This window comes from Cavia porcellus, unplaced genomic scaffold, assembly GCF_034190915.1.
Source record: "Cavia porcellus strain 051 isolate PalLab524CR breed Dunkin Hartley unplaced genomic scaffold, mCavPor4.1 scaffold_6, whole genome shotgun sequence".
NCBI lineage: Eukaryota > Metazoa > Chordata > Mammalia > Rodentia > Caviidae > Cavia > Cavia porcellus.
Genome location: NW_026947489.1, coordinates 77,099,211 through 77,117,048, shown reverse-complemented (window position 1 = coordinate 77,117,048; position 17,838 = coordinate 77,099,211). Strand labels below are relative to the sequence as shown.

At 47.3% G+C, this 17,838-nt stretch overlaps 2 protein-coding genes across 6 annotated transcripts in view; both read right to left on the bottom strand.

The window, feature by feature from the left end:
• Positions 1–21: 21 nt before the first annotated feature.
• Rilp (Rab interacting lysosomal protein) lies at positions 22–3,356 on the bottom strand. Of its 4 annotated transcripts, XM_003469680.4 has the most exons (8): positions 2,878–3,347; positions 2,715–2,808; positions 2,520–2,626; positions 2,250–2,435; positions 1,863–2,008; positions 1,396–1,518; positions 793–876; positions 22–523 (listed from the first exon to the last, which is right to left on the bottom strand). In XM_003469680.4, exons 1-8 carry the CDS (start codon positions 3,103–3,105, stop codon positions 379–381), a joined length of 1,113 nt encoding a protein of 370 aa, XP_003469728.2. In that variant the 5' UTR covers positions 3,106–3,347; the 3' UTR covers positions 22–378. The 4 variants fall into 4 exon arrangements, with proteins under 4 accessions (XP_003469728.2, XP_013007682.2, XP_013007684.2 ...); XM_013152228.2 differs by having other exon boundaries at positions 2,715–3,348; XM_013152230.2 differs by lacking the exon at positions 2,250–2,435 and having other exon boundaries at positions 2,715–3,349.
• A 517-nt stretch (positions 3,357–3,873) lies between these two features.
• Positions 3,874–17,838, bottom strand: part of Prpf8 (pre-mRNA processing factor 8) — a 34,353-nt gene continuing 20,388 nt past the window's right edge. For both annotated transcript variants that reach the window (XM_005003549.4, XM_003469679.5), the window contains exons 25-43: positions 14,981–15,228; positions 14,688–14,867; positions 14,365–14,500; positions 14,098–14,267; positions 13,830–13,959; positions 13,565–13,711; positions 13,225–13,385; positions 12,759–12,950; positions 12,269–12,506; positions 12,039–12,167; positions 11,819–11,932; positions 11,461–11,634; positions 11,100–11,293; positions 8,110–8,349; positions 7,688–7,829; positions 4,948–5,088; positions 4,660–4,799; positions 4,366–4,568; positions 3,874–4,190 (exon numbers count right to left, since the gene is read on the bottom strand). In XM_005003549.4, coding sequence (XP_005003606.1) covers positions 4,036–4,190; positions 4,366–4,568; positions 4,660–4,799; positions 4,948–5,088; positions 7,688–7,829; positions 8,110–8,349; positions 11,100–11,293; positions 11,461–11,634; positions 11,819–11,932; positions 12,039–12,167; positions 12,269–12,506; positions 12,759–12,950; positions 13,225–13,385; positions 13,565–13,711; positions 13,830–13,959; positions 14,098–14,267; positions 14,365–14,500; positions 14,688–14,867; positions 14,981–15,228 — 3,234 coding nt within the window. In that variant the 3' untranslated portion in view covers positions 3,874–4,035. The remainder of the gene's footprint in view (positions 4,191–4,365; positions 4,569–4,659; positions 4,800–4,947; positions 5,089–7,687; positions 7,830–8,109; positions 8,350–11,099; positions 11,294–11,460; positions 11,635–11,818; positions 11,933–12,038; positions 12,168–12,268; positions 12,507–12,758; positions 12,951–13,224; positions 13,386–13,564; positions 13,712–13,829; positions 13,960–14,097; positions 14,268–14,364; positions 14,501–14,687; positions 14,868–14,980; positions 15,229–17,838) is intronic.

Genomic DNA, 17,838 nt, shown 5'->3' with positions numbered 1-17,838 from the left:
TGACAGACAGACATGGGGCAGTTGTGGGGTACTAGGGGGACAGCTTCTTTATTATTTTAGCTCGAGCCATCTGCACAAACCCCTGGGCATTGGTAGTCAGTTCTCTGTTTCAGAAATGAAGAAACTGAAACTCAGGAAGCACTTTTACGGTGACCCTGAGGCTTGGGTGCAGAGCCCTCAGCGAAGGTAGGCAGGCTGAGTGCCCTGTCACACCTGCTGCAGGCTAGGCCCACAGATGAAGCCCACAGAAGGCTGTAAAGACAGAAGGCCTGGCCTCACTTGAGGTCACATGTCCATCCCCATCCAGGCACCAGTGACAGACCTCTGGAGAAGCTGAGGCCTCAGACCAGGTGTCCATTGGGCACAGAACAGGGAGACTCAGGAGTTGGGGGCTTGAGGGGTGCCAACAGGCTCCACATGAGGTTGCTGGGGGGCCTCCTCTTCTCCCCCTCGCTCGCTGGGAGAGGTGCTACCGGTCTCAGCTCGAGGGGCCTCTGCTTCACTCCGACACGACAGGCCAAAGCTAGAGGGAGAGCCAAGAAGTACACAGGAAGCCAGAGAAGTCAGGGAAATGGGCTGACGGCAGGGAGTGGGGAGAAAGAGGATAGAGAGGCAAAAAGAACAGCATGAGGTTGTGGGGAGCTGAGGTGCTGGGGACAGAAAAGCAGGAGGGAGGGTGCCTTAGGGCTTAGGGCAGCAAGGTGAGAGGCAGAGGTGCGGAAGAGGGGAGATGAGCAGGACCAGCTAGGGTTCCTCTTTCACCCCCTCTGCCTTCCCTTTCCCTCCACATACAAACTCTGGACTCTGGACTCAGGCGGGGGGGAGTCATCTTCCTTATTTTTGGAGAGCAGAGGCCATGAGCCATCTTCATCATCACTAAGAGAGACAGATGACACGATGGCTGTTTGTGAAGGGCCCAAGGGCCAACAGGAGTCCAGCTCACATGATGCCTTCCCTCCAGCGCTCAGGAACAGCACGGGAGGATGCACAGGCCCCAGGGTGGAGAGGAGGAGACACACTGGGGAGACACAAGACATCTTGAAGCTTTTACTTCACAGCCTGGGAGACAGCAGGCCCCTGGAATGGCCGAAGTCCCTCTAACAAACAGCAGGAAGCCGTGGAGAAGCAGTGTTAGCAGGGGTTGTGAGCAGGATGTCCAGCAGGCAGGGTCAGTGGGAGCAGTGTTGTCCAAAGGGAAGGTCAGCAGGCTGAACAGTAGGCTTAGGAGGTGACTGGGGCAAGCAAACAGGCCCACGGGGGTGACCTGACTAGAGCCCCAGCTCAGGGCTAAGCAGCACAGATTAGCAGGTTCAAGGAGTGAGGAGAGTGGCCACCCTGGGTTGGCAAGCTCAGCAGAACTAGGGAGTGTGGGAAGGCTGTGAGGTGGCAGTGAACCTGCTCTCGGCTTCCTCTGGTGTTCCTAACATCTTGGCCTTGATCTTCTTCCGCTGCTTCTTGACAGCTACTTTCATAGCCTCCAGTAGAAGTCCAGGGACCCTGTGGTCTGTGAGCAGCTCCCTAAGAGAGGGAGAGGGACAAGAAGGAAGCACTGTGCTCCCCCAGGTGCCTGTTCCAAGGCCTGGAGCACCCTGCATTGCTGGCACCTCTCAGACCTTTGGGAGCTTCAGCGGCTCCCATCCTAGCCTGCTGCTGCTCCTGTGGCCCTCTGTACTGCCCTCTGCACTGCCCCCTCCCCTGTCTGAATGAAGTCCCAGGAGGGCAGGAGCTATGCCACTCATGTCCTTCTAGTACCTAGGGCCTGGCACACATCACTGCATATACCAATGGATCGAAGAATGAGGAGGGGTGCCTGAGGCCCAGGAAAGACGCAAGTGGAGGCTCGTGGCCTTGAGAACCCTCACCGCTGGAAGTAGGCCAATTCCTCCTTGAGCAGAAACACCTTGGCTTTGAGTTCATTCCGCTCCTGAAGGATCTGTTCCAGCTCCTCCCGGCTGAAGCCACACTGCCCTGCCTCAACCGGGCGACCGGGCTGCCCCAGGGCGTCCACCTGGGGAAACCATCACGGGGATGCTAGGGAAAGTGCCCAGCAGGGAGCATGGAGATACAAGTACAGCAGATGACAGAGCAGTATGGAGGCTTCGCGGGCTGAGATGGGGGCACAAATCCCGTGTGCAGTCTTCTGACTTCTCACGGACCCGCTGCACAACACTGCACACAGGGCCCAGGGCCCGGGCCCAGCAGCTACCAGGTTCTGAGAAAGAGGGATCCTGCCTTCCTCTGGCACCCACCAAGTCCTCAGGGGACGCCGGGTTTGGCTGCTGCTTCTCTCCTTCAGCCCGCTCGCGGGCGCCTTCCCGCGGCAGCTCATGTTCCCTCTCGCGGTCCTGCGCAGCCCGCAGCTGGGCCTGCACAGCCGCGAGCTTGTGGCGCAGCTCTGCATTCACCAGCAGAAGGCGCTGTAGCTGCTCCTGCAGCTGGGGGCGGAACCAGGGGGAGCTGGTGGGCGGGGCAGAACCCAGCAGAGCCCCGCCCCCGGACGATCCAGTGCCCGCCCTCACCGCCTCGGTTTCCTGGCTCCGCTGCCTCAGGTCACGGCTGTGTGCGCGGAGCTCGTCCCGTTGCTTGTCGGTCACTTCCTTCAGCCGCAGCAGCAGCGCGCGCTCCTCTAAGGAAGGGGCACCCTTAGCAGGCCTGTGCGGAGGCCGTGACCAGTGCCAGCCCGCTCTGGCCGTTTCCACAGGGCCTGCACTCACCCTGCGGCCCGGCGCGCGCCTCCCTGCGGAGGTGCTCGTTCTCCTCCCGCAGCCGCCGCAGCTCCACTTCCGCCTGCTGCGCGGACACCTGCAGCTGGGGAGGCCAGGAAGCGGGTTTAGAGTCTAACGGTCCCGCGCGGGAGGAGCGAGGAAAGTCACTCACCGAGTCCGGGGCGGGCCCCACCGCGGCCTGTTCCAGGAGCTCCAGCGCCCGCACCACAAGTGGCACCAGCCCGGCTGCCGCCTCGGGCCCGAATCGGCGGGCCAGCTCTTGCAGCTCCGTGCCCAGGGCCCCCGCTAGATGGTACACGAGCTCTGCGGCCGTCCTCGACCCCGTGGCCACACGAGGCCCCCTGCAGGGTTTTCCAGGTGTCACCCTTCTGGGTTCCATTCCCCCAAAGGCCAAGGCCACCCCCACCTTAAGTTCCCCACCGTAAGTTGGGGCTGGAAAATGCCAAATTCCAGCCCAGAAAGTTTAGGTTTTGTAAGGGGCGGGGTATTAGCACGAGGGAGGAGCGACTAAGGGTGAAGGCCCTGGGAAGGGACAGTGCCCTAGGCCCTCTGGGGCCTGTCCTGTTCAAACCCCAAGGTCACAGGAAACCGGACAGCCAGCTTCCAGGCAGGTGTCCAAGAACTGAGGCCCAAGGCTCTAAGTGGTCACTTCAGGCAAGCCCTCCCCATGGCCACAGGTCCAGGCTCCACCCCTGCATTTGGAGTCAGGAGTGGACTTGGCCAGCACAGGCACTCAGGCAAGAGATGAGATTCAATACCGGTGAGTGGCCCTCACCCCACAGCCCTCTGCTCACAGGCCTGTTTCTCCACCAGGAATGACACAGAAACTTTGCAAAGGGGCTGGGCCCGGCCCTACAGCTCCAGCACAGGCCGCAGAGCTCCCAAGTGTGTTGAAAAGGGGTGATTGGAGGGCCAGTATTTTGCAGAGAAACACAAATCTGCTCAAGGTGGCAGTGTGAAGCCAACCCCCATCTCATTTCCTGAGCCAGGGAAATGTCCAGCCCCAAAGGCCTCAGCAGAGGTCCTTGTACTCTGTCAAGGCCAAGGCCAACACCCTGCTGTGAAATCTGCTCTATCCTGGCTCCCTGGCTTACCCAGGTCCAGATTTAGGGTAGGGGTGGGGGGCAAGAAACAATCATCAGTCCAATTCCTATTTGTACAAAATTTATTATGTTTTGTTCAGGATTACAAGCCATCAACACAAGCACAAAACAAGAGGCAAAAGGGACCAAGCTGCTGAATGTCACCAGCTTGTCAGTGAAGGAAATGGGCTCCAATCTTTGGGGTGTCTCACACAGGAGGGCAACAACTAGGCATAGAGGTCCTCCCGGTCTGCAGAGTAGACCTCGCCCTCCTGTAGGAGGGCAAAGTTGAGGAAGTGGGATGGTCTGTGGACCTCGTGGTAGAACTCTTTGGGGTTTGCCAGCTGCAGCTCATACTTCATGTTGGGATCATGCCGGACACCTTAGGGGAAGAGGAAACTGCAAATGTTAACAAGGATCCTCCTGCCTCACCTGGGCTTGGGCCCCAGCTCTTTTCCAAGGGAATCAGGTCCCAAGTGCTGAGGTCATGGCTCATCTTATCTCTACACCTCATCCCTCTTTCTGAACTGTACCTCCCCCCCCAACAGCCTGCTTACCCATGAAGTTGTAATTCCATGAGGACTGAGCAGGGACCATGAAGAAGCCGAGGAAGCGGTCTGACAGCAGCATCTGGACCCTCTCATAGTGTGAGGGGAGGTAACCCTTGGGGTTGTTGCCTTTGTCTGTGTTCTGCCGGCCCCATTCATAGCCACTGGGGGTCAGCTTGTAGGCTGTCAGCGTGCAGGAGCCTGGGGTGAAGCTGGGGGGAGAGGACAGGATGAAGGTTCTGGCCACCATTCCTACTCCTGGCCTGCAGTGCCTGCCCAGCTATACTTCCTACCCAAGCCTACCTGCAAGTGATGATGATGGTCTTCTCACCATCCCAAGATGGGTTGTCAGCCATGATCTTAGCATGGGTTGTGACATCCTGGGGTGACAGCTGGGGGGACTCATTGGGCTGTGTGTGGATCCAACCTAAGGGCTCCATCTCCTATAGGCAAACAGTAGTAAGAACTGTTCAGAATCTCATCTCCTGACAGACAACTCACCTGTGAGAGTAACACACCGGTGTTCCTAGCGCCTGATGGCAGAAAGCGTATGCTCAAGCTCCTGATCCCAAGCTTCAGCACCCCACTTGCCTTGAGATACTCATGCTGGGGCAGCTGGCCAGGCAGATGCACAGTCTGGTGCGTGCCCCACTGCGGCACCATCACGATGCATCGGATCTCCTTCACCTGGGGGTTATCTGGTGGGCTCACCCCATATAGGTATCCTGCAATCTGGAAGGAGGGGAGTCAGGAACCAAAGTTACTATTCCAGAACCAGGCCAGGTTGTCAGTTTATGTTTGCTGCCAACCTTAAGAACTAAAATAAAATTTCTTAAAACACGCCACAATTCCTTGCATCAGAGTCACTTGGCCGAGCGCTTGCTGCACATGGACCTCACTTCAGGTTCTGAGTTACAACCTCCTGAGTGGAGTCTGAAGAGTGCACTGCTCACAAGCACCCCAGCTAGTAATTACCAAGTATGCATGCTGTCCATAACCAGGCTTGCAGCTCACTGGGTTTTCACAAGCTGAACATGCTCTTGGAAAACCAGCAGTAGGTGGTATTCTAATTTTACACTGTTATCAACAAAGAAAAACTGTCCTATAAACACCCATGAAGGCAACCAGCAATCTTCACATTTGCCCAACTGATGGCTACAACATGGTGTTTCATAAAATAGAAATTATTCCTCATTACTTTTTTGAGACAGTTTCACTATGTACTTTGGGTTGGCCTTGAACTCACATAGCCCATGATGGCCTCAAATCTGAAGCAATCTTCTTGCCATTGCCTCTCAAGTGCTGGGATTACAAGCATGTGCCACCATGCCTGGCCATAAACTGTGTATCCCAAATGGACCTGTAACTCATAGCCATTGTCCTGCCTCAGCCTCTGAGTACTGGGATAACAGGCATGTGGTACCATGCCTAGCTGGATATCCCTGACTATTGAAGGTGAACATATTTGGATATTAAATTTGCCATTTGTAGTTTTTCTTCTGAACTGCCTTTGTGACATTTTTTTGTGTGTGTATGCTGGGAACTGAACCCAGGACTTTACACATGCTAGTACGTATACACACATTCTACTGAACTACAACCTGACTCTAGAACTTGCTTTTTTAAATCTCTCCTCATTCTTCTAGGTTTTAACAAATTTTTTTTCCTACTACTAGGGATTGAACTTAGGGACACTTTACCAATGAGATGTATTTCCAGCTTTTTTTTTTTTTATCTTTTTGAGACAGGGTCTTGCTATGCAGTCCCTGGCCTTGAGCTCACTGTTTAGCCCAGGTTGGTCTCCAACCCACGAGGATCTTCATGCCTCAGGCTCTCTAGTGCTGAGATTACAGGCATGCACCACCATGCCCGGCTACCCAGCTCCTTTTTAATCTTTTTTTTTTTTTTTTTTTGTATTGGGGATCAAACTCACAATCTCACATTTGCCAAGCAGGTGCTTGTGCCACTAAGCTACATTCCCCACCTCCCGACCCTTTTTTAAAATTTGAAATGGTATCACTAAATTACCCCTAATCTTGGGATGCCAGGTATGAACCACTGCCTCTAGCTTCTACAGTTATCTTACAAATCAACTTGAAAATTCCCTCTTCAACCAGATGTGCTAGCTAGAATCCCAGCACTTGGCAAGCTGAGGCATGAAAATTATTCCAAGTTCAGGACCAGCTGGGCTACAAAAGTGAGCTCAAGGCCAGATGGAACTGCAAACCCTGTTTGAAAAAGTGAAAGAGGGGGCTGGGGATTTAGCTCAGCGGCATAAGCGCCTGCCTTGCAAGCAGGTGGTCGTGAGTTCATCCCTGGTACCGATAAAAGGAAAAAAAAAAAAAGAGAAAATAATCATTAAAAAAAAAAAAAAAAAAGTGAAAGAAAAAAAAAAGCAAGCAAATTGCCTCTCTAGACACTAATCCATTACTTCAGAAGAATAAAAATAACTCTCATTTTTAGTTTATCTTTTGTAATACCCTTTGTCATAAATTATGGTCTCACGTTTGTTTTATCATTTCTTTTTTTTTTTTTCTCTTTTTATTGGTACCAGAGATCGAACTCAAGACCACCTGCTTGCAAGGTAGGTGTTTATCCCGCTGAGCTAAATCCCCAGCCCTAACGTTTGTTTGTTTGTATTTATTTAGAGACAAGGTCTTGCTATGTCATTCAGGCTGGTCTTGAACACCTCAGTATGTAGTCTGGACTGGCCTCAAACTTGTGGTGATTCTCCTGCCTCAGACTCTCAAATGCTGGAATTACAGGCATGTACTGCCACACCCAGCTCTTTATGCTTTGTTTAAGGCGTTTAGCCCAACACTGAGGTCATCAATATATTCTTCTAATACGCTGCTGCTTAGTATTTTTACACTCAGATTTTCACCCAAATTTGTTTTTTTTTTTTTAATCTTTTTCATTTTTATCGGTACCAAGGATCGAACTCACGACCGCCTACTTGCAAGGCAGGTGCTTATGCCGCTGAGCTAAATCCCCAGCCCCAGATTTTCACCCAAATTTGTAAGAGATGGGGGTCCTGCCTTTTCAATGATCTCATTATAAGGTATATTTAATCTCACAGATTCGGTATACCATATTTATTAATAAATAAATATGAATCTATTCTGACTATTCTCTCCTAGTAATTTCTGAGTCAACACTGCTTTATAAAACATGTTGCTGTCCCATGGACACCAAAGCCTCCTTACTGTAGTGGCTCTTCTTTTGTTGTTAGAATCCTGAAATTGGCACATCAAGTTCTAGGAAATACCAACTGAGTTTTAGGCATGTAACAAACATGGGCACACAGTGTGGCCCAGCTGAGCACACTCACTTGGGCACGAAGGTCAGATATGCAGATAAATTTCTTAAGCACATTCTTGGGAAGAATATAAGTGTAGCCAGTCTCCTTAATGTCATCAGATGAAACATAAATGTGATTGGTCCGTAGGTGCAGATTGGCAGCGGATATGGCCCTAAAAACAGGTACAGAATATTATCATGTTCCATTCCAAGCACCTCAGGCAGGGTCAGTGGACCTTTCCATTCTGCGGCAGTAGGGGACTGAACCTAGGGCCTCTGCACTGAACTACATGGATCCCCAGCCTTATTATTTTTGAGATAAGCTCTTGCTAAGTAAGTTACCCAGGCTGGGCTCAAACTTGCAATGCCCTGCCTTAGCTTCCCCCAGTGCTAGGGTTACAAGCCTGTGCCAGTATGCCTAGCTTATCCCTGCCTCCTTGCTCTTCACATTACCTGACTCTCCATTCAGTCTTTGATGAGAAAGTCTGGGTCTCATAGTTACTGGTGGTGGAGGTAATGATCTCATCACCGTGTTTGTTGACTGTGCGAGTCTGTGTTGCAGTCAGCTGGGACTGTTCCTTGGTCTGCTTTTCAATCTCGGCTATCTGCTGCCGCTGCTGAGACGGCGCAGAGATCTCCATTCCCAGGATGATGTCTCTGATTTCTGATTGTGTCAGTGATGCCACATTCACACTGTGGGGACAGCGAGTTAAGTTACTCAAAGGCCCTGTTCCTTATCACTTCCGCCTTCATAGCTAGGCTATGACTTGTTAAAAGACCAGTTCATATTTTGTCTCTCTTTTTAAAAGACAAAAAAATTTTTCTTTTTTTGGTCTTTTTCATTTTTATCAGTACCAGGGATCGAACTCACAACTGCCTGCTTGCAAGGCAGGCGCTTATGCCGCTGAGCTAAATCCCCAGCCCCCGACAAAAAGTTTTCAAAACAAGGTAAAAGGAGAGTAACAATGGTCAATTCATTGAGTATTTCTTAAAGAATTTTGTCTTTTTTTTTTTGTACTAAGGATGGGCACTTATGACTTTGCGCTTGCCTAGTAGGTGCTTACACTGCTCAGCAATATCCCTGGCTCCCGTTTCCTTTGTCTTTTTGAGACAGGGTTTTGCGACGCAGTTCAGGCTGGCCTTGAGCTCACTTTGTAGCCCAGAATGGTCTTGAATTTGCAGCAATCCTCTTGCCTCAGCCTCTCCCAAGTGCTGGGACTACAAGCATGCACTACTGTGTTTGGCTACATTGTATATTGTTATCTTTAAATTAGTTAAGCAGAGTACAAGATATAAGCATTGAATTTCCCAGACAATATTAACACTAACTTTTTTTTTTTTGTCTTTTTCCTTTTTATCAGTACCAGGAATCAAACTCACAACCGCACACTTGCAAGGCAGGTGCTTATGCCACTGAGCTAAATCCCCAGCCCAGTTACGGATGCTGGATAGTTGGTAGTTATGCCACTGAGCTAAAAGTTAGCTCTAACTTTTTTTTCAATGAACTAAATGAAATCAGTAGTATAACTTAGCTCATATATATATATATATATATATATATATATATATACACACATATATATATATTATTTAAATACATATATTATATATACATATGTACATACGTATAAAGTGTGTGTATTTGTTTTTTTAAATCTTTGAGGGCCTGGGGATTTAGCTCAGCGGCATAAGCACCTGCCTTGCAAGCAGGCAGTCATGAGTTCAATTCCCGGTACCGATAAAAAAGAAAAAGACAAAATAAATAAATAAATAAAATAAAAAAAAAATAAATCTTTGATATTGGGACTCAAACTCAGGACCTTGTCCTTGCCAGACAGGTACTGTGCCACTAAGCTATATCCCCAGCCTCTCTCTTTCCTGATAAAGTTTCTTCTCATTTTACAGTATCTATTGTACATTTTAGATCTATTTACTCTTTCAGCCTCTCACACTAGAGAGACAATACATTTACATGAGTCTGATTTATTTCACCTATGAGTATTGTCTCAAGTTGCATCCATTTACCTATAAGTCTCCATTTCATCCTTCTTTAAGGTTGAGTAGTGTTCCACTGTATAAAAAGACCACATCTTGGAGCCAGGGATTTAGTGCAGCTGCTTAAGCATCTGTCTGACAAATGCAAGGTTATGAGTTTGATCCCCGGTATAAAAAACCAATCTTTTTTATGCATCACTTAGTTGATGGGCATTGGGCTGTTTCCAAGATCCAGCTATTACAAACTGTGCTGCTATAAACACAGAGGTGCATGCATACTACTATAGTATGATGTTTTTAATTCTTCTGGGAAGATGCCTAGAAGGGGAATAGCTGGATTGAATGGGATCTCTGATCATAGTTTTCTGAGCAATCTCCACACTGATTTCCACATTGGTTGCACCAGTCTTTTTCCCCACAGCCCCTTCAGCATTTGTTATTGGGTGATTTCTCAGTAATAGCCATTCTTGGCAGGATAAGGTGGAATCTGTGTTTTACTTTGCATCTCTCAAATAACCAATGATGCTAAACCTTTTTCATACACTTATTTGCTGTTTGCATTTCTTCATCTGAGAAGTGCATATTCATGTCAGATAAGGGCAGTTCATTCTTGTCCAGATAATCCTCAAGTGACACCTTGAAAAAAATGTAGGACTGGGGGCTGGGGATTTAGCTCACTGATGTAAGTGCACGCCTAGAATCCTCCAGGTCCTGAGTTTGATCCCAGGCTGCCCCCCACAAAGAAAAAGAAAAAGAAGAAAAAATGTGGAATGGGGGACACACTAATATGTCTTAGACTCATCACATATGTGCAGGATGACACTCTGAATGAGGAACTACCAACTATCCAGCATCTGTAACTGGCACTTTTCCTTCACACATACCAAAAAACCCACACAATTCTCAAAAATGAAAACCACAGAAACTAAAAAACTGGTTCTCAGCCAGAGGTGGCATTATCAGTGATATTACAGGCATTTAGAAATATTTATGCTAGGGGCTGGAGATTTAACTCAGCGGCATAAGCACCTGCCTTGCAAGCAGGCAGTCGTGAGTTCGATCCCCGGTACCGATAAATAGGGGAAAAAAAGGCAAAAAAAAAAAAAAAAAAAAAAAATATATATATATATATATATATAAAGAAATATTTATGCTTACTATGAGGATGGGAGAGAATGGAAGGGGCACTTGTGTGCTAACAGCAGAGGTACTTGGACATTTAAACTTCCTATAATGTAAGGACAGTAAAGAAACACCCTGCTCAAAAAGACAACAATACCTGCACAGAGAAACAACAGCCAAGTCAAATTAAAGCCCTGAAACTCTGCCTGTACCATGTGAGAAACTTCTGCGTCTAAATGTTTCTGAACCTCAGCGCTCATATACTGAACTACCTACCTTACCCTTTCTAGACTCCACAGTCTACAACCCACCCCCCAGCTCCTCACTTGTTTTTCTTGCCATAATCGGCCAGGATCAGATCCTTGAGTTGCACCTCCACCTTGATCCACTCCTCATCGGTCAGGGTGGGCCAGATGTGGTGGGGTTCTGTAATAGTGGTCTTGTCTGGCTTCAGGATCACCTTTGCCCGGTCATTGTTCACATGCAGAGCACGCAGAATCAGGATGAGACGGGAGAAAGCCTGGGAAGGGATTTGGAAGTATGCTTGAAGCTTTCACCCTTTTCTCTGTCTCCCCTTTCAGAAAACCCAAGAATTGACTTTAAACTTCAGCACCAGCAGAATCCCTGCACAGGCTCTTCTCTGGACCCTAGCCCGCTCCTAGAGGCTCCTTCGGGGCTGCTTCTTACTGTGTAGGATGAGATGGTCTTTAGCCAGTCATCATAGAGGTTGAAGAGAACCATCTGAGGCTCAGTGGCTTTAAGGATAAGATCCCCAAACTTCTCCACCTTGAGACAAGCCTGGAAGGGAAGCTGCAGCTCCGATCCTTTGATCACAATGTTGGGGAAGTCCAATAAATGTACCTAAGACAAAAGCAAGTCCAAGATTAAAAATCAGAGTCCGGGGCTGGGATCTGGCTTAGTGGAAGTGCATTGCCTAGCATGCGCAAAGCCTTGGGTTTGATCTCCCACACTAAAAAAAACAAAAATCATAAGTATCAGTCTGAAGGTCTCAGTCTTCCTTCTCTCCATCTCCCCATCCTCTTACCTCCAACGGATCCAGCATGCCCTTTCTGGTGACAATGATCTGCTTGGGCTGCTCCTCCACAGGCAAAGATCGAATAAGGGCAGCTACCTCCTCAGCTGTCTTCCACTTCGCCAGCTAAAAATCAAGAAAGAAAAGGGAAACTGAATCTCTTCCTATATTAGCCAAAGCATACGCACTCCCTGTAAAGTTCCACAGCGCCTCTACCCTGTAACCTGCTTACCTGCCCCAAACGTTTCTGTCCAGCCCACACAGATGTGTGGATTATCTTGAGGAACAGCTGCCCTGTACGTGGGTTGAAGATAAAGATGGCCCCGTTGATAGGCTTGGTTGTCAAGTTCCCTTCGAAGGTCTGAAGAAAGAGTCATTCTGTCAGCATGGCTCCATCCCAGCATGTACACAGGCGTGCCCTCACCTTCCCACAGGCACCTCTATGTTGCTTTTAACACTCACCTTGTGGATAGTCACTCTGTAGACATTAGTGTCATCCACAAACCAGATAATCTGATTGGAGAAGAGCTCGCCATAGTTCTGAGAGGACAGGTAAGGCTCAGTGGGCTCAGAGGAATAGAGCTGAAGCCCCTTGCGGATTCGTTCACGTAACACATACAAGGCAGGGTTTGCCTTCATGATCTTGGCCATGGCCTGCTGTATGAGAGGCTTGCTGCCTGGGAACCAATTTCCATAGGCACTGTGAAGATGATGCAGCAAGACAAGTTAGGTCCAGGCTGTCAGCCCAAGAACAAGATAAAATACAACTCTACAAAGGAACAAAGACTGTCATCCAGGTGGATAGCAATAATCTCATAATCCAAACAGACCTGGGAGAAGAGTCTGACTCAGAAAGGAAACACTGAACCTTATCTCACTTGGGCAAACTAGAACACTTATCTACATTAAAGAATGAAGCTAAAGGCAGAAAAGCTTCTGAGCCCTAGCTTACCTGTGCAGGTTGTAAGCCAGGTCAATGGCGATGAGCACACCAGTGGGTGAAGGATAGATACTCATGTTGTCTGTGGTGTAGTCCAGGAATTTGGCCCGGGCGTAACGCTCAATGTCGTGCGAATCATAGTCTCCCCAGCGCAACTGGATGTCAATCCAGTATTTCTGAGTGGTAGTGCTATCCATCACATCCCTAAAGGTGGAGACACATTGAACTTCCATGAAGTCGTAGTTACAACCCAGGTCCCCAGAACCATGAGAACCATTATATACAAATCCCCAAACCATCAATTCCTTTTGCCTGTGCAGAACAGTAATATTCCAAAGAATCGGCAATCTAACTTAAAAGGTGTTGATGGGCTCCAAGTTTGAAAGAAAAGAAGACAAGGACAATCCTTAAAGTAGTAATGCTAGAAAAAAAGTAACACTAAGTTTCTTGGCTCCCCAATAATTCATAAAACACTTACTTGGAGTCTGCCAGCAGTGAGGGCCTGGAAACATTCCATTTATAGGAGGCAAAGAGCAGTATATCTGCACAGGAAGAGTTCATCTTATAGGACTTTCTAGGATGGATTGTCTCCTTTTGTACTGTCTCAATTTCCAGTGCATCTAGTTCCTGGTCAAACACCTGAAAGAGAAAGAAGAAAGGTTATAAATTTGAAAGTTTACCTACACTGCATTGGTAGAATTGAACATAAAGGTAACAAGGCAATAAGAGCTCATCCGCATAGCTTACTGAAGAATTCCCCATACACAAACGAGCAAGCTGACCTGACTCTGTCACCTTCATCCCCAATTCCAGCCCACCTGACACAAGTCCATAACGATGCTCTCGTGGATCTTCTGCCACAAGTGAGCTCGGAAGATCTGGATGAGAGAAATCTTCAGGGTGGGGATCTTGCCATGCATGAAGATACCTGTCAGATCCAGCTGTACCTGGAAGCCCACATACACCTGCAAGGAAGAGAGAATGTGACAGCACAGATCAACAGCATCTGGTTCTCAAGAGTAATCACAACTGTGCAAACACTGGTGTTTAGTTTTCATCTCCTTGTTTCACAATCATACTCACGTTGGCTCGGTTAATGGTTGGGGACCACCAGAGAGTGAATCTACGATTGGGAATCTGGTTCAATCCTGATCGCTGTGCATTAGTTAGCTTTTTCCATTTCATAGATTCTTCAAAGCCACTGGCCTTCTCCCTAAGAAGCAGAAGAACCAAGTGAAGTGACCTCCATCCAGGGGGTGACAGTCTAGGAAACACTATACTAGACCACAAAAGTCAGAAGGGATGAGCTCAGAGGGTTGTGATAGTCCCAGTGAAAACAGAGAGTCCTTACCAGAAAAGACCCTCCCAGGTGGGGAAGTAAGTGCCTTTGAAGAGTGTGTGTTCCAGTATGCCTTCCACACCACCCAGCGCCTGGATCATATCTGTGCGATAGTTGTTTAGATTCCAGAGCTTCCCATCATGCCGCTGGTGTGTCCACCAGAAAGGGTTCTGCTTTAAAACCTAGATTAGAAGGCAATTATGGTCAGAATTCTGGTGCCTACTTCCTGAAGTTCCCAAGATGGCTATCAGTTCTCCTGATGCAATCCTCTCCACATACCTGATACTGTTTAAAGTCAGTTCGGACACGCCAGCCCTTATCATAAGCCAACGTGTGCCGGTCCTTCTGGAAAAGAGTATTAATCCGAGGAATGCCACGATCCCATGAGTCTTCTAGATCTTCTAAAGTCAGTCGTCTGACCAAGAAAATAACATTAAAGTCTAAGTACTTTCACATGCAAAGAGTTCAGTATTCCCTGAAGAACAAAGGTGCCTATGTTCTTACCCCTCTAAGAGCATGGCCTGTTCTGCCCAAAACCACCACACAAGACTCAAAGTCCACCTCCACTCCCCCGAGGAATGGCACGCCCTCTGGGTTCCCACCTGTTCTGAGCGATGGCCTCTTGTCTCTTGAGTGCATACTCAGCCCAGACCCGCTGAGAATCAATGAACTCACTCTCCCAGGGCTGTATGTAACGGTATAAGTTGGGGATCAGCTGGTCTTCTTCATGGCTCATTCCTGAGCGAAAGTGTGTGATACCCACATCAGTCTGCTTAGACCACCTGTTTTGGGCCACCAAGATTAGAGATAAATGTAGTCTTTAAGTAAAGAGACACTCCTACCCATTAGGGTCTAAGTAAGAGTCTAGCACTAAAGATCTGCAACTCAGCCCTACCTGAGGTCAGACTGGGGGATGAGCACATGGCCCATTGAAAGCATGCCGAGTCCACCCAATTCCTTGGGGGTGTAGAACACAACAGGGGGGAACCGACTTGGCATCTTGGAGTTGAGTCCAATCTTGATACGTGTCTGGATCTTGTTCTCACACTTTACTAGTAAGTCCAAGAGTTCCTGGGTATTCACCACAGCCTCCCGAAAGTATGTCATGAGGCCAATTAGAGCTGTATTCCACTTATTCACAATCTAAAATTAGTGGAAAAAGAGTGAATTCCAGATGAGCCATGTGGGTGGAGGGTGAGTACTATGGACTACTGGATTCCGTCAGTTACATTCTTGGAGAAGCTTTTTTTTTTTTTGTCTTTTTCTTTTTTATCGGTACTGGGGGTCAAACTCATGACTGCCTGCTTGCTTGTAAGCAGGCGCTTATGCCGCTGAGCTAAATCCCCAGCCCCTCGTCAGTTACATTCTTAGTACACAAGAACAAGTTGAGCTCAACATCATTAGTCAATTGGGAAATATAAATGAAAACCACAATGAGGCAACACTTCATCCCACCGGGACAGACATAATCAAAAGAGACAACAAACACTAGCAAGCATACAACAAAAACTGAGCTCTCGTATACTCTTGGTGAGGCTATAAAAGAGTACAAATGCCAGGGAAGCTGGCAGTCCCTCACAAGATTAGATAGCATGGGACCCAGCAATTCTACTGTCAGGCATATGTCCACGAGAACTTGAAACATTGTACCTACACAAAAACCTACAAGTCTGCAAAATACTGTTATTCATAATGGCCAAAGAGTAGCGGGAGGGGGAGTCAAATTTACATAAACTTTAAAAAGGTAAACAAATATGCTAATCCATGAAAAAGGACTGAAACACTAATACATGCTATGGTAGGGTCACATTTTGCTTAAAAGAAAAGAAAAAAGAAACCATACAAAACAGGCAGTAAGTGGCAAGGACTAGAAGGTGACGGACGGCAAAATGTTAATGGGAATTTGTTATGGAGATGATGAAAATAAGAAACTGTACGGTAGGAACAGTTGTACAACTTATGAAAATACTAGTAATTGCTAAATTGCATAGCTTAAAATTCTGTGAATTTTACAGTATGTGAATATTTCAATTAAAAAATAAATTGAATCAACATAAACACTGTTAGAATAACACCAAATACAGTAATCCCAGGGATGGCAAGGAATGATGAACAAAACTATTTAAAGCTAGCTGGGCATGGTGACAGTGCTTGGGAGGCAGAGACAGGATTGCTGAGAGTTCAAGGCCAGCCGGCACTACAACCTGAGACCCAGTCTCAAAAAACAAAACATTAAAAACTAATGGAAGTCCTAATATGAACTCTACTTTAAAAAAAAAAAAAAAAAACTAATGGGAGGAATAAACACTAACAGAGTCACAGAAACTAACTCCGTTACAACTAGAAAACTGAATGGGGCCTTTCAAACAGGCCTTTTCAACAGCAAGAGGCAGCACAGACAAGCACCCCTGAGAAAAGGGAGGCGAATTGAGCCCTCTAATCGCCCAAGGCGCGGCTTTGAGGCACTTTCCAAGCTGCAACATGGACATGGAGACAATAAAATGAGTTCAGAAATCTCGCTGATAGGAAAGACTTCAACTGTGGTTTGAGAGGCAGCTGGAACTTGGGGGACAGAGTACTGGAGAGAAGGAATGTGCACAGAGACCACTGGGGATCTACAAAGGGATTCCCTCAAGCTTGTGGCTGAGTACCATTCTGTATGTAGGACAACTTCCCGAGGCCAGAAAAGAGCTCCTGGAAAACAACAGGCTGAAAAGTTCCATAGTTCATGCAAGGTTAGGGAGAGTTTCTGATCCCACTAGCAAAGTAGAGAGCTTGGAATAGATGAGAACCAGGGAGGGGACCCAGAAAGGCCACAAAATGGCTATAAAACAGACGCTCTGGATCTGCCACAAGCAGGACTCAACAGCATCAAACTAACACACAATGCACCCATCTTTATTTATTTTTTAATGCACCCATCTTCAAGGGAACAAAAATCAAGCAATCAACCACAATAAAATTCACTATTCTGAGCAGCCAATAAAAAATTTCCATGCGTATAAAGTAGTAATAAACTGCCAATAAATGAGAAAAATGACAGAAACAGACCCAGAAGCAAAACAGACGATAAGAAGAGAAGATGGACTTGAAAAAGGAAATGAATCCACAATCGCAGTTGGGGATTTCCAATATTCCTCTCTCAGTAACTGATAAAAGTGAACCAATACAAAATTACTAAGCATACTGAAGACTTGAACAATGTCAGCAATCAACTTACTGGACCTAAGTGAAACATAAATTATTACCCAACCACAGCAGCAGACAGACTGTTCTTTCCTTTACTGCAGTGCTAGGATTGAACAGAAGGTCTTGTGCACATAGACAAGTCTTCTATCGCTGAGTGGCATTTCAGCCCCAGGTTCTTTGCAAATATGCTAGGGACAGGTGATACATACCTGGCCAGTGAACCTTTCAGAGCCCAGAGTACTCAAACTGCAACCCAAAACCACTTATTAATCACAAAGTATCGACACTGCAATTGAAATCTGAATACTAAGGCTTAATTTAATTGGATTTAATTTATTTCTTTATTGTCTTTTTGAGACAGGGTCTGCCATGCTATTCAGGCTAGCCTTGAGCTCACTCTAGCCCAGGCTAGTCTGGAACTCACAACAATCCTCCTGCCTCAGCCTTCCAAATGTACACCACCATGCCCAGCTTAAAATTTTAGTTTAGAAAAAAACAAATCATACAACTCCTGACACATCAGAGAGAGGGCTCTGTATGCTCACTGCAGCACACATCCCACAT